The sequence below is a fragment of the Rattus rattus genome, chromosome 2 (genome assembly GCF_011064425.1).
Source record: "Rattus rattus isolate New Zealand chromosome 2, Rrattus_CSIRO_v1, whole genome shotgun sequence".
Classification (NCBI taxonomy): Eukaryota; Metazoa; Chordata; class Mammalia; order Rodentia; family Muridae; genus Rattus; species Rattus rattus.
The window spans coordinates 169,474,518-169,493,482 of record NC_046155.1 but is presented as its reverse complement, the minus strand read 5'-3'; the positions used below and the strand labels follow the sequence as shown (position 1 = coordinate 169,493,482).

The following is an 18,965-nucleotide window of genomic DNA, read 5'->3' as shown; positions in this document are numbered from 1 at the left end:
TCCTGAGTCTTGGAGCCACCAGATGCTCCCCCAACCTGCACCTATGAGCAATTCTGTCACAGAAGTGGAGGCTAGGGTGTCTTCATGTCCCCTACACGGGGCCTTGAGTGTGACAGTCGCTCCTCCTCCCCACTTAGGTGATTCAAAGTCAGGGCCAGCACGTGCCTGAGACAGGTCTCTTCTAGGACTGGTTTCCACCCCCGGAATTGTCTCCCTGTGGGGCGGAAGACCTGTGCGGGAGGCTGTGGCTCAATACTGGCTGTTTGTTTCTCTTTTCTAGGCCTTAGCTTTTCCACCTGTGAAACGGATGGCAGTGGAGTCCTCGGTATGGGCCTTCTGTGTGAATATCATTAAATCAGACAAAGAAGGAGAGGAAGGGAACGCTATTTATAAACGGGAAAGCTTCTGTGTTGGATGTGTTATAGTAAGTATTGCGGTATATCAGGCCTCGACCCGAACATCTTTTACATGTATGATAAAATCCAATGCCTTCAACGCCTTTCGGGAGGATGTGATCCCAGCCCACTTTGCATGTAAGTAAAAACTGAGGCGGCCCGCCCAGGAAAAGTACCTCAACTGTGTCTGGCTTTTTAGTTACGCTGTCAGAGACGCTCAGTCTCTTCTGCCACGAGATAACACCTGTCAAAGTCTCGCGCCACCAAGTTCATTTATGTGACCTCGCTCTATAAGGATGCACACTTTCTCCGCTGAATTTTCAAACAGCAAGAGAGGAGCGGCCCCGGACAACTGCGCAGGCGCCTCTCCTGGCCCTGGACACCGCCTACAGGGCACTGGTGTCTGCGTGGAGAAACTCGCGGAGCCCCGCCTGAATCTCAACACGCAGGCGCAAGGGCGCGTGCCCTGCGCTACCAGCTTTGATTGGTTGCCTAGCCTAAGAGCACCGCCCAATGGGAGGCGTGGATAGTGAAGGGTCCCACACTCCTGAAGCGGAGGGTCTCTGTCAAGAGCGGCAGGGGCTGCTTGGAGGTAAGAGAGATGGGTGAGGGCGCCGCAGGGCGGGCGGGGAAGAGAGCGCTGGGTATAGCGAGAGAATGGAGGAAGAGAGAAGGACACGCTAAGGGTCGGAGAGCCTTGGGGCCTGCGCTTGGGGCTGGAGCTGCGCGGGATGATCGACAGCTCCTTCCTGTGTGCCCTAGAGGCGTCGGTGGAGCCCCTGCTGTGTGCTGGACTCAGCTTGAGCTCTCTTGCACACCCCACCCCTGCAGGGGGCTCTCACGCTGCGGAGCAGAGGAATCTGGTAGGAGGAAAAAGGAGTGTAGCGGGAAAGTTGAACTTTCAGGCCCCTGGTGGAGGTGCTTAGATAGATCTACTTTCTGTATACAGAAGTAATAGCTAAATTCCACCTACCCCTTGACACGGTGTAGGATTGGGGGAAAAGGAATGCAGGTGGAAAAGTGCCCATTTCGGAATACCTGTGCTACTTTCTAGAAAGTCAGTGTTGTTAGAATTGTGTGCATGTTAAGTGAGTTTTGGAAGGATTATGTTGGATGAGATTCAGTGAACACATGGTGGATTGGGTCCTCTGCACCGTGTTTTTTCTGTGTCTGAATTCATCCGTACTTTGTAAAGTTTGTGCATCCACTCCTTACCTGCCCCAAGCCATGTAGCATGTTCTGATCCAACCGAGGGGAGTTCTCTCTTGTCAGTGGAGCTGTTACCAAGGCAGAATGCTATCCACCCCCACCGCCAGCCCATTTGATTGTTTGTAAGAAAATCCTTTATGGAATGGTTCAGACTTAATGACAGGCCAGGTGTAGTGGTACATGCTTTCAAAGCAAGCACCGGGGAGCTAGAAGCCAGCAGAGTTCTGTGAGTTTGAGGCCAGTCTGCTCTACGTAGTGAGTTCTAGACAAGCCAGGGCTATATAGTGAGTGCTTCAAAACAAACCCCACTTAATGGTGTGTTTGGAATTGGTAGATAAGGAAAGTTTGGTTCCTGAGCGTTTAGCAACTCATTTATCCATGGATCATTTATTGGTCAGCAACTAAAAAACAGGGCCTTGTACTGGGCTGTGTCGTGAAAATGCATACATAAATGGGAGAGTTCAGTGGGTAGATGTGTAGTGTAGTGTGCACAGGGATGGTTGGTTAAGGTCCCAGGACATCACTTCTACAGGAGCCTTAGTCACTACGGAGTCTGTGTATCTGCTGTGTGCTGGGCATCTTTCTTGGCACTGGAAACACCTCAGTGGTGAAGAAGCTAAAATTCCTGCCCTCTGGGAGCAATATGAGCAGCTTGTATACGAGGGCTACCAGCATAAAGTCTACGTGCCCCTGGCATGAGCAGAATAAAAGAGGTAAAGACGGTGGCCATCGGCACGTGGGAGGCAGAGGAAACAAGACTGAGAACCAGACTTTCCTGTGGACTTACTGAGGTCAAGGCCAGCCATTGTATATAAACTCTGTCCCCAAAACAGAACCAACAGGGTGGTGGTGGCACACTTGGGAGGCAGAGAGGCAGGTGGATCTCTGTGAGTTCAAGGCCAGCCAGAGCCACACAGAAAATCTGTCTCAAACATCATCAACAAAAACAGGCTATCTTGCTGGCCCAGAAGGTAAAGGTGTGTGTGGTGCTGCCCTGATGACCCCAGTTCAATCCTCGGAACCCACATAACATTGGGAGGAAAGAGGGAGCTATGGACTCCATAAAGATTTCCTCTATGTGCTACACGTGTGCCTGACTTGAACTCACGCATGCAGGCACGCAGTAACATAAGCCAAAAAGTGGTGGGGGCCTTTAAGGCGGCTAGGTAAAGGCAACTGGCACTGAGCCTGATGACCTGAGTTTGACCCCAGAAGCCCCATGGTGGGAGGAGAACTGGATGCAGCAGTTATCTTACCTCCATACACATGCTCCCTCTCCATTAAAAAAAAAATAAAAAGGTGTAATAAAATAAAATCTCCTCAAACTCTAGGGTTTGGAGAAGGTTTAAGGAGGGTTCATGGGATGGACTGAGGCTCCTGTTGTGTGAAAGGGGTTGGATTAGGTTGAGACCAGACAAAGAGCCTAGGGCAGGGACTGACAGATTGGAGAGTTTTGTATCCCAGGTGCTAAGTGTGGTAGTGCACGCACAATCCCACTGCTGGAGGCGAGGCAGGATCACTCTAAAGCTTCCCTCCACTGCATAGTGAGTTTGAGGCCAGCCTAGGTTCTAGGTTGCCTACAAACCCAAGTGTTGGTGTTTGTTAACCAGCTGCCCTAGGCCTTGCGCTCAGTCTGACTTTAGTTCCATTTTATGGGTGAGAAAACTGATCTCAGGAGAAGTGGTGGAAGAGCTCAGATTCAAGCCGAGGGAAGTCTAGTTCCCACTCTTCTCTTAAATACTTTGCTGTGGGAATACAGGAGAGAAGAAAAGGTGTTGCACAGAGAGAAACCTGCCTGGGTGTAAGGCTGAGGGACCAGAGGGGAGGGAGAAAGTGTGTGTGTGTGTGTGTGTGTGTGTGTGTGTGTTTAGAAAGGGCGTCACTGGGCCTCTGAGAGACGGCAGAATAGACTGCAGGGTGTCCATACTCTTTTGCAGATACCTAACTATAGTGGCTACACAGGCTCAGAGACATGGGACCATGAAAGGCTGAGGCATAAACCTTGAACTAAGACTTGACTGACAGACGGGTGAGTAATGGATGAGCTAGGGAACACCTGAGACATCCCACACTCCACTTGGGTTCCTGCTGTGCCACTGGCTTCTGCCCTTCTTTCCCCAGGCACTGCCTGCCCCACAATGGCAGAGATGGTGGCAGAGGCTGAGATGCCCACACAATCACCAGGAGCAGTGGAAATTTCAACTGCGGTGTCAGGGGAGCTGGCAGAGATGACAACAGCAGTGACTGAGATGACCTCTGGGGAGGCCCTCGCCTCCTCCCTCTTCTTCCAACATCACCAGTTCATGTGCTCTGAGTGTGGCAGCCTCTACAACACCCTGGAGGAAGTCCTCTCCCACCAGGAACAACACCTGCTCACCATGTCAGAGGAGGAGACGCTGACCACCCAGGACACAGGCCTGGAGTCTGAGCTCATGCCTAGCACTGGGGAGGGGCCCTTCCAGTGTGGTGAATGCAGCCAGCTCATCCTCTCTCCCAGCGAGCTCCTAGCCCACCAGGATGCCCACCTGCAGGAGTCTGCAAGCCAGATCCAGTACCAGTGTGGAGACTGCCAGGAGCTCTTCCCCTCACCCGAGCTATGGGTAGCTCATCGCAAGACTCAGCACCTTTCCAGTGCATCGGACGAGCCACCACCTCCTTTGCCTCCCCCAAACCCCCCACCCCCGCCACCAGAAATCAAGATGGAGCCCTACGAGTGCCCTGAATGTTCCACCCTCTGTGCTACCCCTGAGGAGTTCTTGGAGCATCAGGGCACCCACTTCGACTCCCTGGAGAAAGAAGAACGAAATGGGTTAGAAGAGGAGGGGGAAGATGAGGAAGAGGAGGGGGAGGAGGAAGATGACGATGATGAAGAAACTGATGAGGAGGAAACATCCACAGAGCTCACTGCTGATGACACAGAAGGTGACAGGTCCACAGCTGACCCGGCTCGGAGCTGTGGAGATTGTTCTCAGCACTGTACCTCTTCAGGGGCACGTCGCAAACACCGAAGGGCATCTCATGGCCCAGCATCAGCCACCCACCCCTTCCACTGCAGCCAGTGTCAGCGCAGCTTCAGCTCAGCTAACCGGCTGGTGGCTCATGGCCGGGCCCATGTGGGTGGGACCTATGAGTGTACCACGTGCTCCAAGGTCTTCAAGAAGGCAGCCTCTCTGGAGCAGCACCAGCGGCTGCACCGGGGGGAAGCCCGCTATCTATGTGTGGACTGTGGCCGTGGCTTTGGCACTGAGCTCACACTGGTGGCCCATCGGCGGGCCCATACTGCCAACCCACTCCACCGCTGTCGCTGTGGCAAGACCTTCAGCAACATGACCAAGTTCCTATACCACCGACGAACTCACACTGGGAAAAGCGGAACCCCCACCAAGGTAGCAACTGTCTCCCCAGCTCCAGCTGAGCCCACACCCATGCCCCCACCCCCACCTGCCCAACTGCCCTGTCCACAGTGCCCCAAGTCCTTTGCTTCAGCCTCCAGGCTTTCCAGGCACCGGCGCGCAGTGCACGGCCCCCCTGAACGCCGACACAGGTGTGGGGTCTGTGGCAAGGGCTTCAAGAAGCTTGTCCATGTGCGCAACCATCTGCGGACCCACACAGGCGAGAGACCCTTCCAGTGTCACTCGTGCGGCAAGACCTTTGCTTCTTTAGCCAACCTCAGCCGCCACCAGCTGACCCACACAGGAGTGCGTCCCTACCAGTGCCTGGACTGTGGCAAGCGTTTTACACAGAGCTCCAACCTGCAGCAGCACCGGCGGCTACACCTACGGCCTGTCGCCTTTGCTCGTGCCCCTCGCCTTCCCATCACCGGTCTCTACAACAAGAGCCCCTACTACTGTGGGACCTGCGGCCGCTGGTTCCGCGCCATGGCAGGCCTTCGGCTGCATCAGAGGGTCCATGCCCGGGCCAGGAGTTTGACACTGCAGCCCCCAAGATCACCCTCTCCAGTCCCACCCCCAGCCCCGGAACCTCAGCAGACTATCATGTGCACGGAGCTTGGGGAGACCATCGCCATCATCGAGACGTCACAGCCGCTGGCACTTGAGGACACACTGCAGCTATGCCAGGCGGCACTGGGGGCCAGTGAAGCGAGCGGACTGCTGCAGCTGGACACAGCCTTTGTGTGACAAGCGTAAGAGCAATGATCAAAGGGGTTGGTTATAATCTTGAGTCTAGGCACCTCAGGGGAGAAGAGGACCCCTTCTGGCCACCTAATCTGGCACCCACATGGCAGGGTCCCACCCTGCTGGCCTCTTCTAACTGCTGAGTCCTCAGGGTTTCTCCTGTCACCTTTCCCTGCCCCCGGTGAAACTGAAGCTCTGAGAAGTGATGTGATCTGTCTCAGCCCTACAGCTGCGCTGCAGAACGGGGTCTGCCAAGGCTCTTTGCACGGCATCACCCGGTGCTCAGCAACATCAGGTAACCTTTCCTGAGCACCAACCACACGCCAGGCCTGTGCCAGACACTCCCATGGACCTCTTCAGGTCTCTCGCTTGTAAATCCCCACCCCCATCCCCATCCCTCTGGACCTTGGGTTGCCTGGTATAGGAAGGCACTTAGTTTCACGGGGCTTTTTTCAGTTTTGACAGTATGGAAAGAAATCTGTAGGTAACCCCAGGACTCAGCTCGGCCTGGGTGACGTTGAAGACCCAGGCATGAGCCAGTCACGCTCCACACTCAGGCATGCTCAGCCCAGTGGGCAACGGACTGTAGTCCAGACACCTTCACGTACACACAGCTGCCTGCGGCTCATTCAGCCCAGAGCTTCCCTCACATGCCATGGTGCTGCAGGCTAAAGGAGAGTCAGGTCTGAGGATCCCTGGGCCGAGGCGAGGATGTGCAGGGACAGTGGACCTGAGAAGAGACTTTCTCGTGGGCCAGTTCCTGAAGTAAAAGTGGTAATCTATCAGCACAAGAGGAAAATAACCCTTCAGGCAGGCCGTCCAGTTACAACTGCAGTACACACCCAACTGCCCAGCAGTATCCGGCAGGACATTTAATGTCCCTTAGGCCTAAGGTGGACCTGTGTACACATCCTGGTTGTATGAGGAAGGACAGCACAGAGAACTGCCCAGGGTCTCAGGCTGTGAGATGGGAATCAGTTCTTAGGCCATCTCTGCTGTTCTGAGTAAGACCTGACCCCTCAGTGACCACAGAGAACACTCAGTCCATCCCTTGACGCAGAGCAGCCATGCTCACCCTGCTTTGTAACATGTCTGAGCAAGAGAGGATGGAATCAGTCCTGCAGGGCAGAAAGGGACCTCTGGGGCAGACGTAAGCATCCAGCAAGGCCCAGAAATCCTGGACTCCCCTCAAGGATATGTTCCAAAGTTACTTTTTCTGCATCAGTAGAATCTATCAAGAGGACCCAAAGTTGCTCCCTCCCAGGTCCCCTCCCTTTCTGGAGCGTCCTGCCCACTCACTGCTTGGCACCATGTAGAGACAGCATTTCCTTCTGCCCATGGTCCCCGCCATCTGGCTCCAGTGTATTTTAAAAGTCAAGGGGAACAGCCAGGCAGAGTGGCACAAGCCTGTAATTGCAGTGTTTGGGATCCTAAGGCAAGATGATCTTGAGTTCCAGACGAGCCTGAGCTATACCGAAGACCAGCTCAAAACCAGAGAGGGAGGGAAAGGGAGAGAAGAAAGGCTAAACTCTCAACCTCCACCTTCCCAAGGTTGCCACTTCCCAATACCCCCTAAGAAGTAAAGCAAGTGGGTCCCATGCTTCAGACAGGGTACCTTAAGCCTTGGGAATCTGCCTATGCACATATATACCCGTGCCACCAAGTCTACAGGCAATTAGATGTGCAGCCTGAGACTCGTCCCCCCGGGTCTCGCACTGAGCGCCCAGGTGTGCATCATTTCTGCCACTGACAGATAGTTTGTGCCAGGAAATGGGCGGGCTCCACATCTGTGGTTGACAAGTCCCCCTAACTGAGGTGGAACTCATTCCAAACCCTGAACCCCCACCTCTGTGGAAACAGGCAGCCAGACAGGAAGAAGGGTTTCATGCCAATAATTTATTGAACGGAGGTCTGTACACAGGCAAACCTTACTGTGGAAACTAAGACACCAGGGGCTCTCCCTACTCCCCTCCTTGGGATGGGGAGAGGGAGGAAGCCTTGGGAGCAGAGGACAAGAGGGGGGTACAGCTGAGGGGGAGGGCAGGTTGGATGGTGTGAATCGACGTTTTCTTTAAGAAAAAAATTATAACAATCTATTTACACCCAAGGGGCCAGGAAGAGGATACGGGCTGGGCTGGTTCTATTTACAAGGGACATGGGGGGGGGAGGGTAGCCTGGGGAGGGAGGGGACCACGGGGGTAGAAGGTCCTCATACCCCCAAACCCCGTCCGTCCTTCTCTTCCCTTCCCTCCCCCACAAACAGTTAAAATCCTCTTTAAAAAGCCCACCACAAAGGTGAGGCTGGTGAGGGAGGCCTAGATGCTGGGTAGTTCATTTACCTCTGCCCTCAGTCTAGGGGCCCAGCCAGGGCAGGAGCTGGATGGGCTATGGCCCCCTTCCCAGCCCCACTTGAGCCTTCCCAGATGGACGTGGAGGGGTAGTCGGTAGGGCCCTCAGGAAGAGTTAGTGAGGGTAGCTGTGGCATCAGGTGCCTGCCAGTCTTGGCCAGTCTGAGTCTCAGTTAAAGCTGAAGGAGGAGAGGGAAGGAGGGACAGTTGGCCTTTGCATCACACCCCATGCCCACGAGAATAACTTGCTTCAGAACACTATGCAAGAGTGACAGCTGTCACTCTGGGCTCAGGGTTACAAACTGATGCCAAAGGACCAGCTTGACACTGAAGTGGCTTACACAAGGAGCCAGGCTCCATGGAGGGAAGGGGCACTGGAAACAGCTCCAGCTGCTGTCAGGAGAAGGGCAGACCCATGGCTGCCAAGCCTGACCTTCTTTCCCCTAAGAAACAGGAAATCTGGGTTTTTACCCAGAATGGCCCAATCTTTAAATGTGGGCAACTTTTTGTTTATTTGTTCAGACCAAAGAAATGTTTGGACTTCCAGCTGGCATTTAAACACAACTGTGGGCAATATCACCCTATAAAGCTGGTTGCTGACATACTGTAAAATATGCCTCTTATGCTGTCAGATGTCAACAGCTCAGAACCCACAGAAAATGCTAGAAGCCAAGAACAACCCCCGCTCGACCCCTCTACACATGTTCCCCAGCTTACCTTGTGAGGACGAGGAGAGGGTAGCAGGGCCTGATGGGGACCTCAAGTGAGGAGGGATGAGAATGGCATTGAGAGACGGTTGGATGGAAAGTTCTAGAGACAGAAATTGACATCCCCAGTCAAGGAGAGGCAAGGCTATGGAAAGCCAGTTAAGGTTAGGATGAGGAACCAAACAAGGACCCAGATACTGGCAAGACCAGGTGGAGGAATCTTTAGCCACAGGACTCTTAGGTGGAAAAGTAGAAAAGGCCTGGTATGCAGCCACAATGTGGAGACACCTAGCTGAGCCCAGGGCCACCTTGTACCCTCTTAGCTCCCCAGTCTTGTTCAACACCAAGCCTCTCCACATCCCCAACACCTCCACTGGCCCCAGCTATGCTCACCACCAGGACTGAAGTTGAAGAGGGGGGGAAGCGGGCGGTTGTTGGGGAGCTGGGTTCCGAGACTCCGCAGTTCATCAAAGAAACTGTGGGCACAGGCCTCTAGTGGGGAGAGCCTTGAGGATGGAGTGTACTCCAGCAGGCTAGAGCAGAGTGCGATGGCCTCAGGTGGTGTCCGAGATTTGAACACCTGTGGGTTAATGCAGAGGTGAGAGGTGCTGTGACACCGTGTCATGTGCTCTCCTGTGGCAGCCTGCTTCCCAGACACCCACCTCCCTGGTAAGGAGACCGACACAATGAGATGGGTGCTGGCTCAGGGTCCATGACTTGTGAGTCCTAATGCGTACATGCCACCATATAAATGGGAATCTTGTATTTACCTCTGAGTTCTCAATTTTTAAAATTCTATAAACTTCACAATCTCAAAGTGTTGACTGCCTCCCTGGATAACTTCAGAGACTACCCCCACCATATTTCTATTTTTCAATGTTTACCTATGTATATGAATGCTTTGCTTGTGCACATTTGTGTTAACACATGCATGCCTGTAAGGATCCCCTGAAACTGGCTTACAGGTGGCTGTGAGTGCTGGAACCCAAACCCAGGCCCTGTGTAAGGGTAACAAGTGCCCTTGGCCTCTGGGCCAGCTCTCCAGCTCTGCAAACCATGGTTTTTATTTATTTTTATTTTTTTCAGAGCTGGGGACCGAACCCAGGGCCTTGCGCTTGCTAGGCAAGTGCTCTACCATTGAGCTAAATCCCCAACCCCTCAAACCATGGTTTTTAAACCAGGTCTCCAGAGCAGTTGGTCTCCAAGGGGATCCAACCTTCAGCCATGCCATGCAAGCCCATATTTCTGCCCCTACCTTTGTCCAGGGGTGAGCTTTGATCTGGGGGAACTTGAATTCTGTGTAGTTAGGGTTCATCTCTCGGATTTGTTCCCTGGTTGGCGTCCCTAGTACCTGGAAAGGACAGTGAGGGTTTGAAACAAAGGCCCTTTCCTTAGCCCACCCCTGCTTTCCCTCGCCCTGACCCTGCCCTGTCCTCACCTTGATGATCTCCACAAGCTGGTCCACCCCACTGTCCCCAGGGAAGATGGGCTGGCCAAGAAGCAGCTCAGCCAGTACACAGCCAGCTGACCACACATCTGAAGGGGAAGGAAGAATGGAGGTAAGCACTAGACGGCCAAGGCCAGCAAGCCGACCCCTTCACCAACACCGCTTCTCACAGCTATCCCAGAGGCACTGCAGCAGCGCTGTCTCAAACAGAAGGTGCCTGGCAGATGTGCTCTCCAGTCCAGATATGCTCACATCCTCATGCCCTTGGTGAGTGATCCCGAGGAATCCTTTGAACATTCTTTACTTTTCTGGACTGGCACAAGGCCTGGCCCTGCCAACTGGCACATGCGTGCTCTGGGCCAGAAGGAAACCACCTATCCTGAACTAGCTGTTCACCACCTGGCCTCTGGCCTGCTCACCCCTCCCTGCTCTGTACCTTGACCTGCACTGGTACAAGTTCACACCTGAGGACCTCACCAGCTCCTCAGACTGACAGACATCCTCCTTCAACCCTTCCTTCCATGTACACACTCCCATCTCAGCCTTCCCCTCAAGCTTGGAAGAGGGTAATGCCATGCTCGGAAACAGAAAGGACAGGCCCTAGAGCAGGCCATGCCCTTATGCTACTTACTGCCCACCCCTTCCCTCCAACTGAGAACAGAGGCTCACTGGGAGTCTCTAAGTGGAGGTGGACTCTGGAGCCCAGTCAGATATGAGGTCCCAGCCCTGTCCTGAGCAGTGCTCTGTCCTTCCTACTGCTTAGCTGCTCTAAAGAGATGCAGCAGTTCCAGCCTCCTCAGCCTGGGAGGACCAGTCAAGGACAGAAGGCAGGCAGGCCCTAATCGCCAAGCCTGTCACTCCCCAGCCCCTCCCCTAACTGACCGATGGACGAGGTGTAATCTGTGGCTCCAAAGATGAGCTCCGGAGCACGGTAGTACCGAGAACAGATGTAGGACACGTTGGGCTCCCCCCGAACCAACTGCTTTGCACTGTGGGAAGAGATGGGCAGGGTTAAGCATGAAACCAAACTCAAGGATCTTTGATCCCTTCAGGCACTCCACAGGCTGCAGGTCAGACCTACCTGCCAAAGTCGCAGAGCTTGAGGACAGCAGTGTCAGGGTCCACAAGCAAATTCTGGGGCTTGATGTCACGGTGACACACACCTTGGGAGTGGATGTAGGCCAAGCTCCGGAAGAGCTGGTACATGTACACCTAGGAGGGGCAGGGCACAGCTCAACTCCAGCCCACACTTCCCACAGAACACACTGTTGGCCCATATCACGCCACTGTCCAGGCTGGCTGCCCCATGGCCTCAGCTCCTGAACTGTTGTAAATCCTTGGCTTTGGAACTCTATTGCCTGCTGCAATCATAGGGAGACTTAGGAAGACAGGCCACTGGGCCTGGTCACACATGAGGAACTGCTGCTCCAGTTAACCTAGGATGACTGGCACTAGAAGGTCTTGCTGTGACGCAGGCTGTGGGCCAAGTACTCTGCTTCCCGTCTCATCAAATCCACCAGCTCTGGAGGGCCTCAGCCCCCAGCCCACCTCGCTGACAGCAGCTCCCATGCATAGGTCTTCTCCAGGTTCTTCCTGCTTCCCGCTCCCACTGACCAGAACCAAAGTAAGGTTTCCAGTTCTGATCTGTTTTTAATTTATGTAACAGTTTGGTTGTATGTACACGACTGCCTCTGGATTTAAAGGGGTTATACATGTGCATAGACCACAAGTGACAATCGGGACAACATGCTCTACAGGTTCATCATTTGTGGCCCAGGAATTGGCCTCAAGCTTAGCAGCAAACACAATTACCAATGGAACCTTTCTAGGTTTTTTTCTTTCAAAACAGGGTGAAAGACTGGATTCCAAGCTGGTCCTGGACTTGAAATCTTCCTGCCCTAGCCTCCCTAGTGCTGGGATTACAAACATGCACCACTACACACAGCCAGGACCTTGGAGTTGTAGCTCCTGAGTCTCCTGGGCCTAAGCCAGTACGCGATGTTCATTCATACATTCATACATGTATGTATACACACACACACACACTAACTACTGCTTGTGCCTCCATGACACTACTACTCTCCCATTATTCCTTCATCCTTGTTACTACTCCTCTCCCAGCCTTGTCACCTTGTCACTACTCCTCTCCCAGCATTCCTTCATCCTTGAGGCCCCGGAGCCAGGCAGATAGGGCTCTGTCTCCAGCCCTCACTGTGGCCTTTCCATGGCAGCAGCTCCTAAGCTTTGTCATTTCCCCTGATGGCGCCTGTAACCTCACCAAACACAACTCTTTTGTTTTAAAGACAGGGTCTCTATGTAGCCCTGGTTGTCCTGGAGCTTACTATGTAGACCAGGCTGGCTTTGAACTCAAGAGATCCTCCTGCCTCTGCCTCCTGAATCCTGGGACAAAAGGTGTGTGCCACCATGTCCAGCCAAAAATCTCTTCAAAGGCAAGGCCTGGGTCTCAGCTGTGTCTCTGGACCTGCTCTGCACTTGGCTGAGCAGAGTAACGGCCACAGCATGGCCCTCAGACTGAGAGCTCAAGGCCCTTCCCAGCATGGGAGCAGCAGCAAGCACAGCACAGCCCACAGCAGTGTCCGCTCGTCCAGGTGCAGGGCGCTGAAGCCACACAGAGCCAACTGAGAGGTGACACGGGAGAGAGGCCTGATGGCTCCTCTGGCATATCTTTCCTGCCACTATGTCTTCCCAGCCACCCCAGCCCCAATGACACTGGTCCGCCTTGGCCCTCTCCCAGGCTTAGCCAAACCCATTTGCAAGCTACAGAGCAGAGGGTAGGGAACATAAGCCTCCAAGACCAACTGGGAAGAGGAAGGAACCCATAGGTGCATTGGCCCCCGACTCCCTGGCCGTGGACCTGTGCTCCAGCAGCCCACCCACCTGCCCGCCTACCTTGACATAGATGATAGGGATGATCAACTTGGCCTTGGTAAAGTGACGGGCCACTCGGTACACCGTCTCGGGCACATATTCCAGCACCAGATTTAAATACAGCTCATCTTTCTGATGAACAAAGGAGAGATGTGAGATATTTTAAGAAAAGAGGAAAGTGTGCAGGAACAGTGAGGGACACAGGACCGTTGGGAAAGACAGGCAGGAAAGTGGACAGCATCACAGTGTGGGGGGCTACTACACACCTTAGATTCCCAGTGTCTCACCTTCTCCCCACTGGAGTAGAAAAAGTACCGCAGCCTCACGATATTGCAGTGGTCCAGCTTACGCATAATCTGCAGCTCTCGGTTCTTGAGGAAAAAGGGAGAATCTCAATACATCCAATCCCCTGCCTCCTCCTCCCCCCAGTACCCTCACCGCCACCCTACACTTAATTTCTGCTAGTAGAGCAGGCAACTGTTCTGTGTCTGAAACTCAAGGCTCCAAGGCCTGTGGGAGGCAGAAGACGGGGGTGATTTCTTCAGCCCTGGCCCCTACCCCCATATGGAAGCTGCAGGTCTATGCAGGTCAGGTCGGTCAGTCCAGGGCCACAAATGTGTTTACTACTTCAACCTGCTTTTTAGAGGTTCTCTGACTACTAGAGACATGTAAAGACCAATTATTTCCTTCATAACGCCAATCCTCAGCATGTCTTGAAAAATTTGCTGAAGTTAGGCCTGATGGTTGCTGGTCTATAATCTCAACCACTCGGAAGCATAAGGCAGGAGAGTTTCGAGTTCAAGGACTGCTTGGGCAACTTAGTACAGCTCTGTCTCAAAAGTAGAGAGTGCTAGGAATCTAGCTAGCTCAATCCCACATACTATCAAAACTAAAGAAATCAGACCACATAGACATTACCACCTGACACTGGCACAGGCAGCAGCAGACGGGCAGTGGCTGCCTGGCTCACCCCGACCCCTGTCACCTTCCCTGGAAGTACAGGGGGCTCACAGCTCTAGCTTAGATCTGAGTCTCTAGACTTCCAATCTCATCTTCTACTCCACACCAGGAACTCTTTCCAATGTCCAGTCCTCTAGGGCCTCAGAACTCTCCTCAGATCCCTCTCAGTTCTCAGCTCAGCTTTGTTCCACCAAGGTCTGATGCCCCGGAGTTCTTCCTGTGCAAGAGCATTCACTGCCCAGGTCCTGGCCAGTCACCTCATCTAGTCTGGCAGAGTTCTCCAATCACCACATATCCCCCCACTTCCCTCTCTTTCTAAGGTTCCCTAGGCCTCAGCTAGCTTACAGAGCACCCTTCCCTCCAGGGACAGCCCTGCAGCATGACAAGTGGCTTAGTGAGCCCTGGAAGGGCTGGACTCCATTCTAAACTACCTTCAGAGCTGCCAGCAGCAGCCTTACCAGTTTTTCTCCTGGAAGAGATGTGACCAAGGGGCTGAGGAGGACTTGTGAGACACACAGGCCAGAGCCTCCTCCAGAAGGGGCCTTACTATGCGGCTCCATTTCTGCTGACTTACAACAGCAACGGCAGCAGTACCTGCCCTCAGAGACTCCTCAGGTGAATTAAATTAGAAACTTGCCTGTCAAGCACTTACACTGAGGAAATGCCCACTAAACCTTAGCTCTCAGCTGTTCTGGAATGTGCATCCCCTCTTCCCCTGTTCATTCTCTTCCTTCCCCTCTCCTTGGGCCAGCTTGAACCCCAAGCTCAAGCTGCCGAGGGCTTCAGTAGGTAAAAGTGCTTGCCGTGCAAGCTTGAAGATCTGAGTTCAGTCCCTGGACTGCAGCGGGAGAGCCACCAACTTCCAAAGGCTGGGACTTCCACATACAGACCATGGCATGCGCATGCCAGCCACTTACATACAGACAGCAGACATATGCACACATTAATAAATACTGAGAACATGAAATTCCTGGCTCCAACTCTATTGCTGGGCACACTCAGCAGTCACTCCCAGTGCCCAACCTCCAGTCTACCCAAGCTACCTTGAACCTTTTGTCCTGAAGAACCTTCTTGATGGCCACCAGTTCCCTCGTTTCTGCCAGCCGTGCCTGGTACACTACTCCGAATGAGCCATTGCCAATCACTTTGATGTCGGTGTAAGCCACCTCTTGGGAACGCTCTGGGCCTTGGCCTAGAGTGGCTACCACTGTGGTCACCTTCCCGCTGTCACCTAAGGAACAAAGGGAATACAATCCCTGATCTCTCCTCTCTAGCCACCATAGCCCAGGGAAAGGAAGCTGTCCAGCCACTGTAGGGATGGGACAGTGATTACCCCATGGTAGAATGACTGTCTGGCACACACAGGCCAGTACCTTGGGTTCAGTACCTAAGCTGGGGAGGTCACGTCCTAGAGCCTCCTCCAAGAAACCCCAACGTCTGCCTTCCATATATACACCAACATCAAACTCACTCTCCGTCGGTAGGTAAAGCACCTACAGATTTCTACTTCTAGCAAACAGCGAAATCACTTGGATGGGGGTGTGGGGGGCACCAATACCCCAAGTGTAGAATCCAGCCACACTGGGTTCCCCAGCCTTTTTTCCCTTCTGCAGGGCAGGTACAAGGTGCCAGCTTCCACACAAAGGAGCAGAAACTATGGGGGCGTTCCTTCTTCAGGAAAACACTTATCAATCCTCACAGCCAGAGAGCTCTGGCTTCTAAATCCTTCCTGGCAGAGCTTCTATGTAAAGGAAATGAACTGGTCTGAAGAGCCCTTGCCCTGATCCTCACTGGGGTAGGGGCTGGAGGGTTGTGGGTCTGTTGTGACTCTTACCAACTACTTTGCATTGTTATGAGCACTGGCCTGGCCTCCGTGTGCTCCAGAGTGGTACCTAGCCTGAGAACGAACAGCGCAGCTAATCTCCACAACTGCTGAAGTGTATTCCAGCCTGATGCCTTTGGAGGAAACCTTTGATTTCCAATTCCCTGTCTCTGAGTAGCAGCAAACCTACATGCCACCCATAGGGACCCGCTCCCTTTGGGAAACTTATCAACAAATTCAATTTGAGAGAGGGGCAACTGAGGGTTATTTGGAAAATAGTCCACATGGCTGTTAATTTTTTTCCAGAGCCAGTACCAGCCACTTCAAAACCTTTATAATAGGTGTGACCTGTGTGACACCCCCACCCCAATTCTATTTTTGCTAAAGAGCCCTGCTCCCCAACCTTGTTTTAAAAGAAAACTGGCAATGAGCTGGATTAGACGTCCATGTTGATTTCCAATCTGTTCTTATTTATAAACAACAGTGATTATTTACTGCCACCATTGAGGACTGACTACAAGGCTACACGTTTTCAGTGGGCTAGGTGGTAATGTCAGGCCTTATGGTTTAAACCTGGCCCTGTTCTGGGAAACATTAATAATCCTGAATCGGTGTTTCTAAAGGATATTCAATCCAAATGCCCATTTTTGATGGAAAGGAAATGAATAGCCCCTTTTCATACAGGATGGTGGCAGCAATCATATTCTTGTCTCTTAGGGGACAGCAATCCTAGATCACCACTGGCAAGTAACTATGACCTCTGATCCTATTCTCCAGTGATGGCAACGTCGTCAAGTACTCGAGACCTTGATAACTGGAAGAATAGGACCTGTGACCTCTGTTTCTCGGGTGCTGGTAATTCTGATTCTAAACTCCAAGTGATGGTAACCCCCAAACTCCTTTATCTGGGAAACAGAAAGCTCAGATCCCGGCTTGAAGAAGCACGGTGACCTCGAGCTTCTATCTGGGTACATGAAAGAATCTGATCGCCGTTTGATGCGCTTGGGAAACCCAGATCACCACCCCACAGGGCGCCCCTAAGTACTCACGGCCCAGCTTCACTCCGGGCGGCGGGAAGCTAGTGCCCGCGCCGGGGCCACCGCTGCCTCCTCCGCCGCTGCCGCTGGGGCCACCCCCAGAGCTCGAGGCTCCCACGCCCCCACCCATAGCCCCGACTGACGCCTTCCCGCCGCCAGTGCCTCCTGGGCCGGAGGCCGAGCCCCCGGGGCCGCCGCCACCGCCTCCGCCTCCGCCGCCTGGCTCCGCGAACGAGCTGGTCCGCGCCCGGCCCGAGCCCCCAGGGCCACCTCCCGAAGGCCCGCCGCCGCTCATGGCGCCGAGCGCAGGCCCAGGCCGCGGGGCTCGGGCTGCCTGGGCTGCCCCCGCCGCTGCCTCTACCGCCGCCTCCCTTGGGCTCCGGCCTCTTCCAGGCCGCGCCGTTCGGGCTCCGGCTCCGGCCCAGCGCCCGCCGCGGGGCACGCCGGGAGATGAAGTCCCTCTGCCGTCGGCTTCGTTGTCACCACCCTCGACTCGCACAGCACGCCGGGAAATGGAGTTCTCAAGACCTCAGAGTAGCTGACCGCTGGGGGCGGGGTGTGACGGCTCGCGCTGCACACCGGGAAATAGAGTCCTGGGTAATGTCACCCGACTCTGCCAAAAGCCAACTTGGAAGCACTTTGAAAAACATAGTCAGAGCTACACACTCACTACACAGAGGCAAAAGCAAGTCCCTTAGGGTATTTCAGAAATGAAATCTTAGCCACTCCAATACTGAGCGTCATTCAAGCCTAATGCACACCGGGAAATAGAGTCCAGCCACCCGCCTAGTCTTTGGGCGGTCGGTGACTTCCTGCACGCGTGCATTCTGGGAAATCGAGTCCGCACCCGTGATTACTTAGTACTCGGGCTGTGAGGCACTCTGGGAAATGAAGTCGTCACCACGCCCTCACCGCATTGCAGGTATAGAACGGTTGATAAAGCACGATAGGAAATGAAGTCTCAGGTGGTCCTCAAACCTTAAGTAGGTACTGTAACTGGAAGGCATAGGATAGGAAATAGAATAGGCATCGTGCTCTCTCTATCCAGTTAGCGGCGTCGCAGTTCCTTCCGGGAAATGTAGTCGACACCAAGAGTTAAGCGCGTCGCTTCTGTGAGTCTGGTGTCTTCTGGGAAATGAAGTTCAACACTGCCTCACCATTGACGAAGCGGAGGGGAGCTACCAGCAACCAGAAGCATGCTGGGAATAATCCACAGTGGACCCTGACTTTTCGTGAAGCTAAGCTCTGGGGCTTGGTGGGAGCTGTAGTCTAAAGGGAGTACGGTGGCTGAGAGTGTAGGTGAAAGGTTAAGAATGACAGTTCCCAGGGGGAAACTAATGTGTTACAATGTCTCCTCTGGTCCCTAGGACTAAGACCTAAACTGATAATTGAGTGCTGGAAAAAAAAAAAAAATCCCAAGTGGCCACATAAAGAGAAGAGAAAAAGGTCGGCTTGCATTCTCAAAGGATTTAGTATTGTAAACAGTCCAGACCGTGTCTCAGAACATCTGTTTTCGGATAGTCTACCTTTCCCTAGCAATATAGTTAGGACCAAGAAGATGAGCTGCAAGATTTAAAGAGAGAGAATTTCTATCCTGAACCCCAACTCAAATTTTTTTTTTTTTTTTGCGTCTACCCTCTTCCTATATTACAGGATTCCAATGACTACAAGAAGGAGCTTCAGCTTTCCTGAGTATGAATCTCCCGTTAACCAATTAATACCGCGGGAAATCGCTCCAAAGTAGGAAATACACTGTCCTCACCACCATCACCACCACCACCACCACCGTGAGGTAGGGGTGTGTGTGTGTGTGTGTGTGTGTGTGTGTGAAACAGAAACACAGAGGCAGAGATCAAAGTGCTGTCAGCTCTCCTGCCTCGGGAACGGAGTCTCTGTACTCTACTTTACTTGTAGCCTGTGTTCCGTCTAATTGTTAGGGCTTTTCTGAAGCCTAAAGTCTTATCACTCGGTCATTTGCTGACTGTGGACAGGGAACGCAGTCTAAAGACTACGTT

The 18,965-nt window shown here is 53.3% G+C and overlaps 2 protein-coding genes across 3 annotated transcripts; one reads left to right on the top strand and one right to left on the bottom strand.

Annotated features, from left to right (window-relative positions):
• Positions 1-229: 229 nt before the first annotated feature.
• Znf526 (zinc finger protein 526) lies at positions 230-7,241 on the top strand. Its single transcript, XM_032894186.1, has 2 exons — positions 230-987; positions 3,726-7,241. The coding sequence occupies exons 1-2, from the start codon at positions 909-911 to the stop codon at positions 5,741-5,743; spliced, it is 2,097 nt and encodes a 698-aa protein (XP_032750077.1). The 5' UTR covers positions 230-908; the 3' UTR covers positions 5,744-7,241.
• Positions 7,242-7,616: 375 nt separating this feature from the next.
• Positions 7,617-17,399, bottom strand: Gsk3a (glycogen synthase kinase 3 alpha). 2 transcript variants are annotated; one of them, XM_032894183.1, is made up of 11 exons: positions 16,963-17,399; positions 15,135-15,322; positions 13,398-13,502; positions 13,153-13,263; positions 11,324-11,454; positions 11,125-11,231; positions 10,234-10,331; positions 10,051-10,146; positions 9,189-9,375; positions 8,806-8,898; positions 7,617-8,267 (listed from the first exon to the last, which is right to left on the bottom strand). In XM_032894183.1, exons 1-11 carry the CDS (start codon positions 17,243-17,245, stop codon positions 8,194-8,196), a joined length of 1,473 nt encoding a protein of 490 aa, XP_032750074.1. In that variant the 5' UTR covers positions 17,246-17,399; the 3' UTR covers positions 7,617-8,193. The 2 variants fall into 2 exon arrangements, with proteins under 2 accessions (XP_032750074.1, XP_032750076.1); XM_032894185.1 differs by having other exon boundaries at positions 13,419-13,502; positions 16,963-17,397.
• Between the last annotated feature and the right edge of the window lie 1,566 nt (positions 17,400-18,965).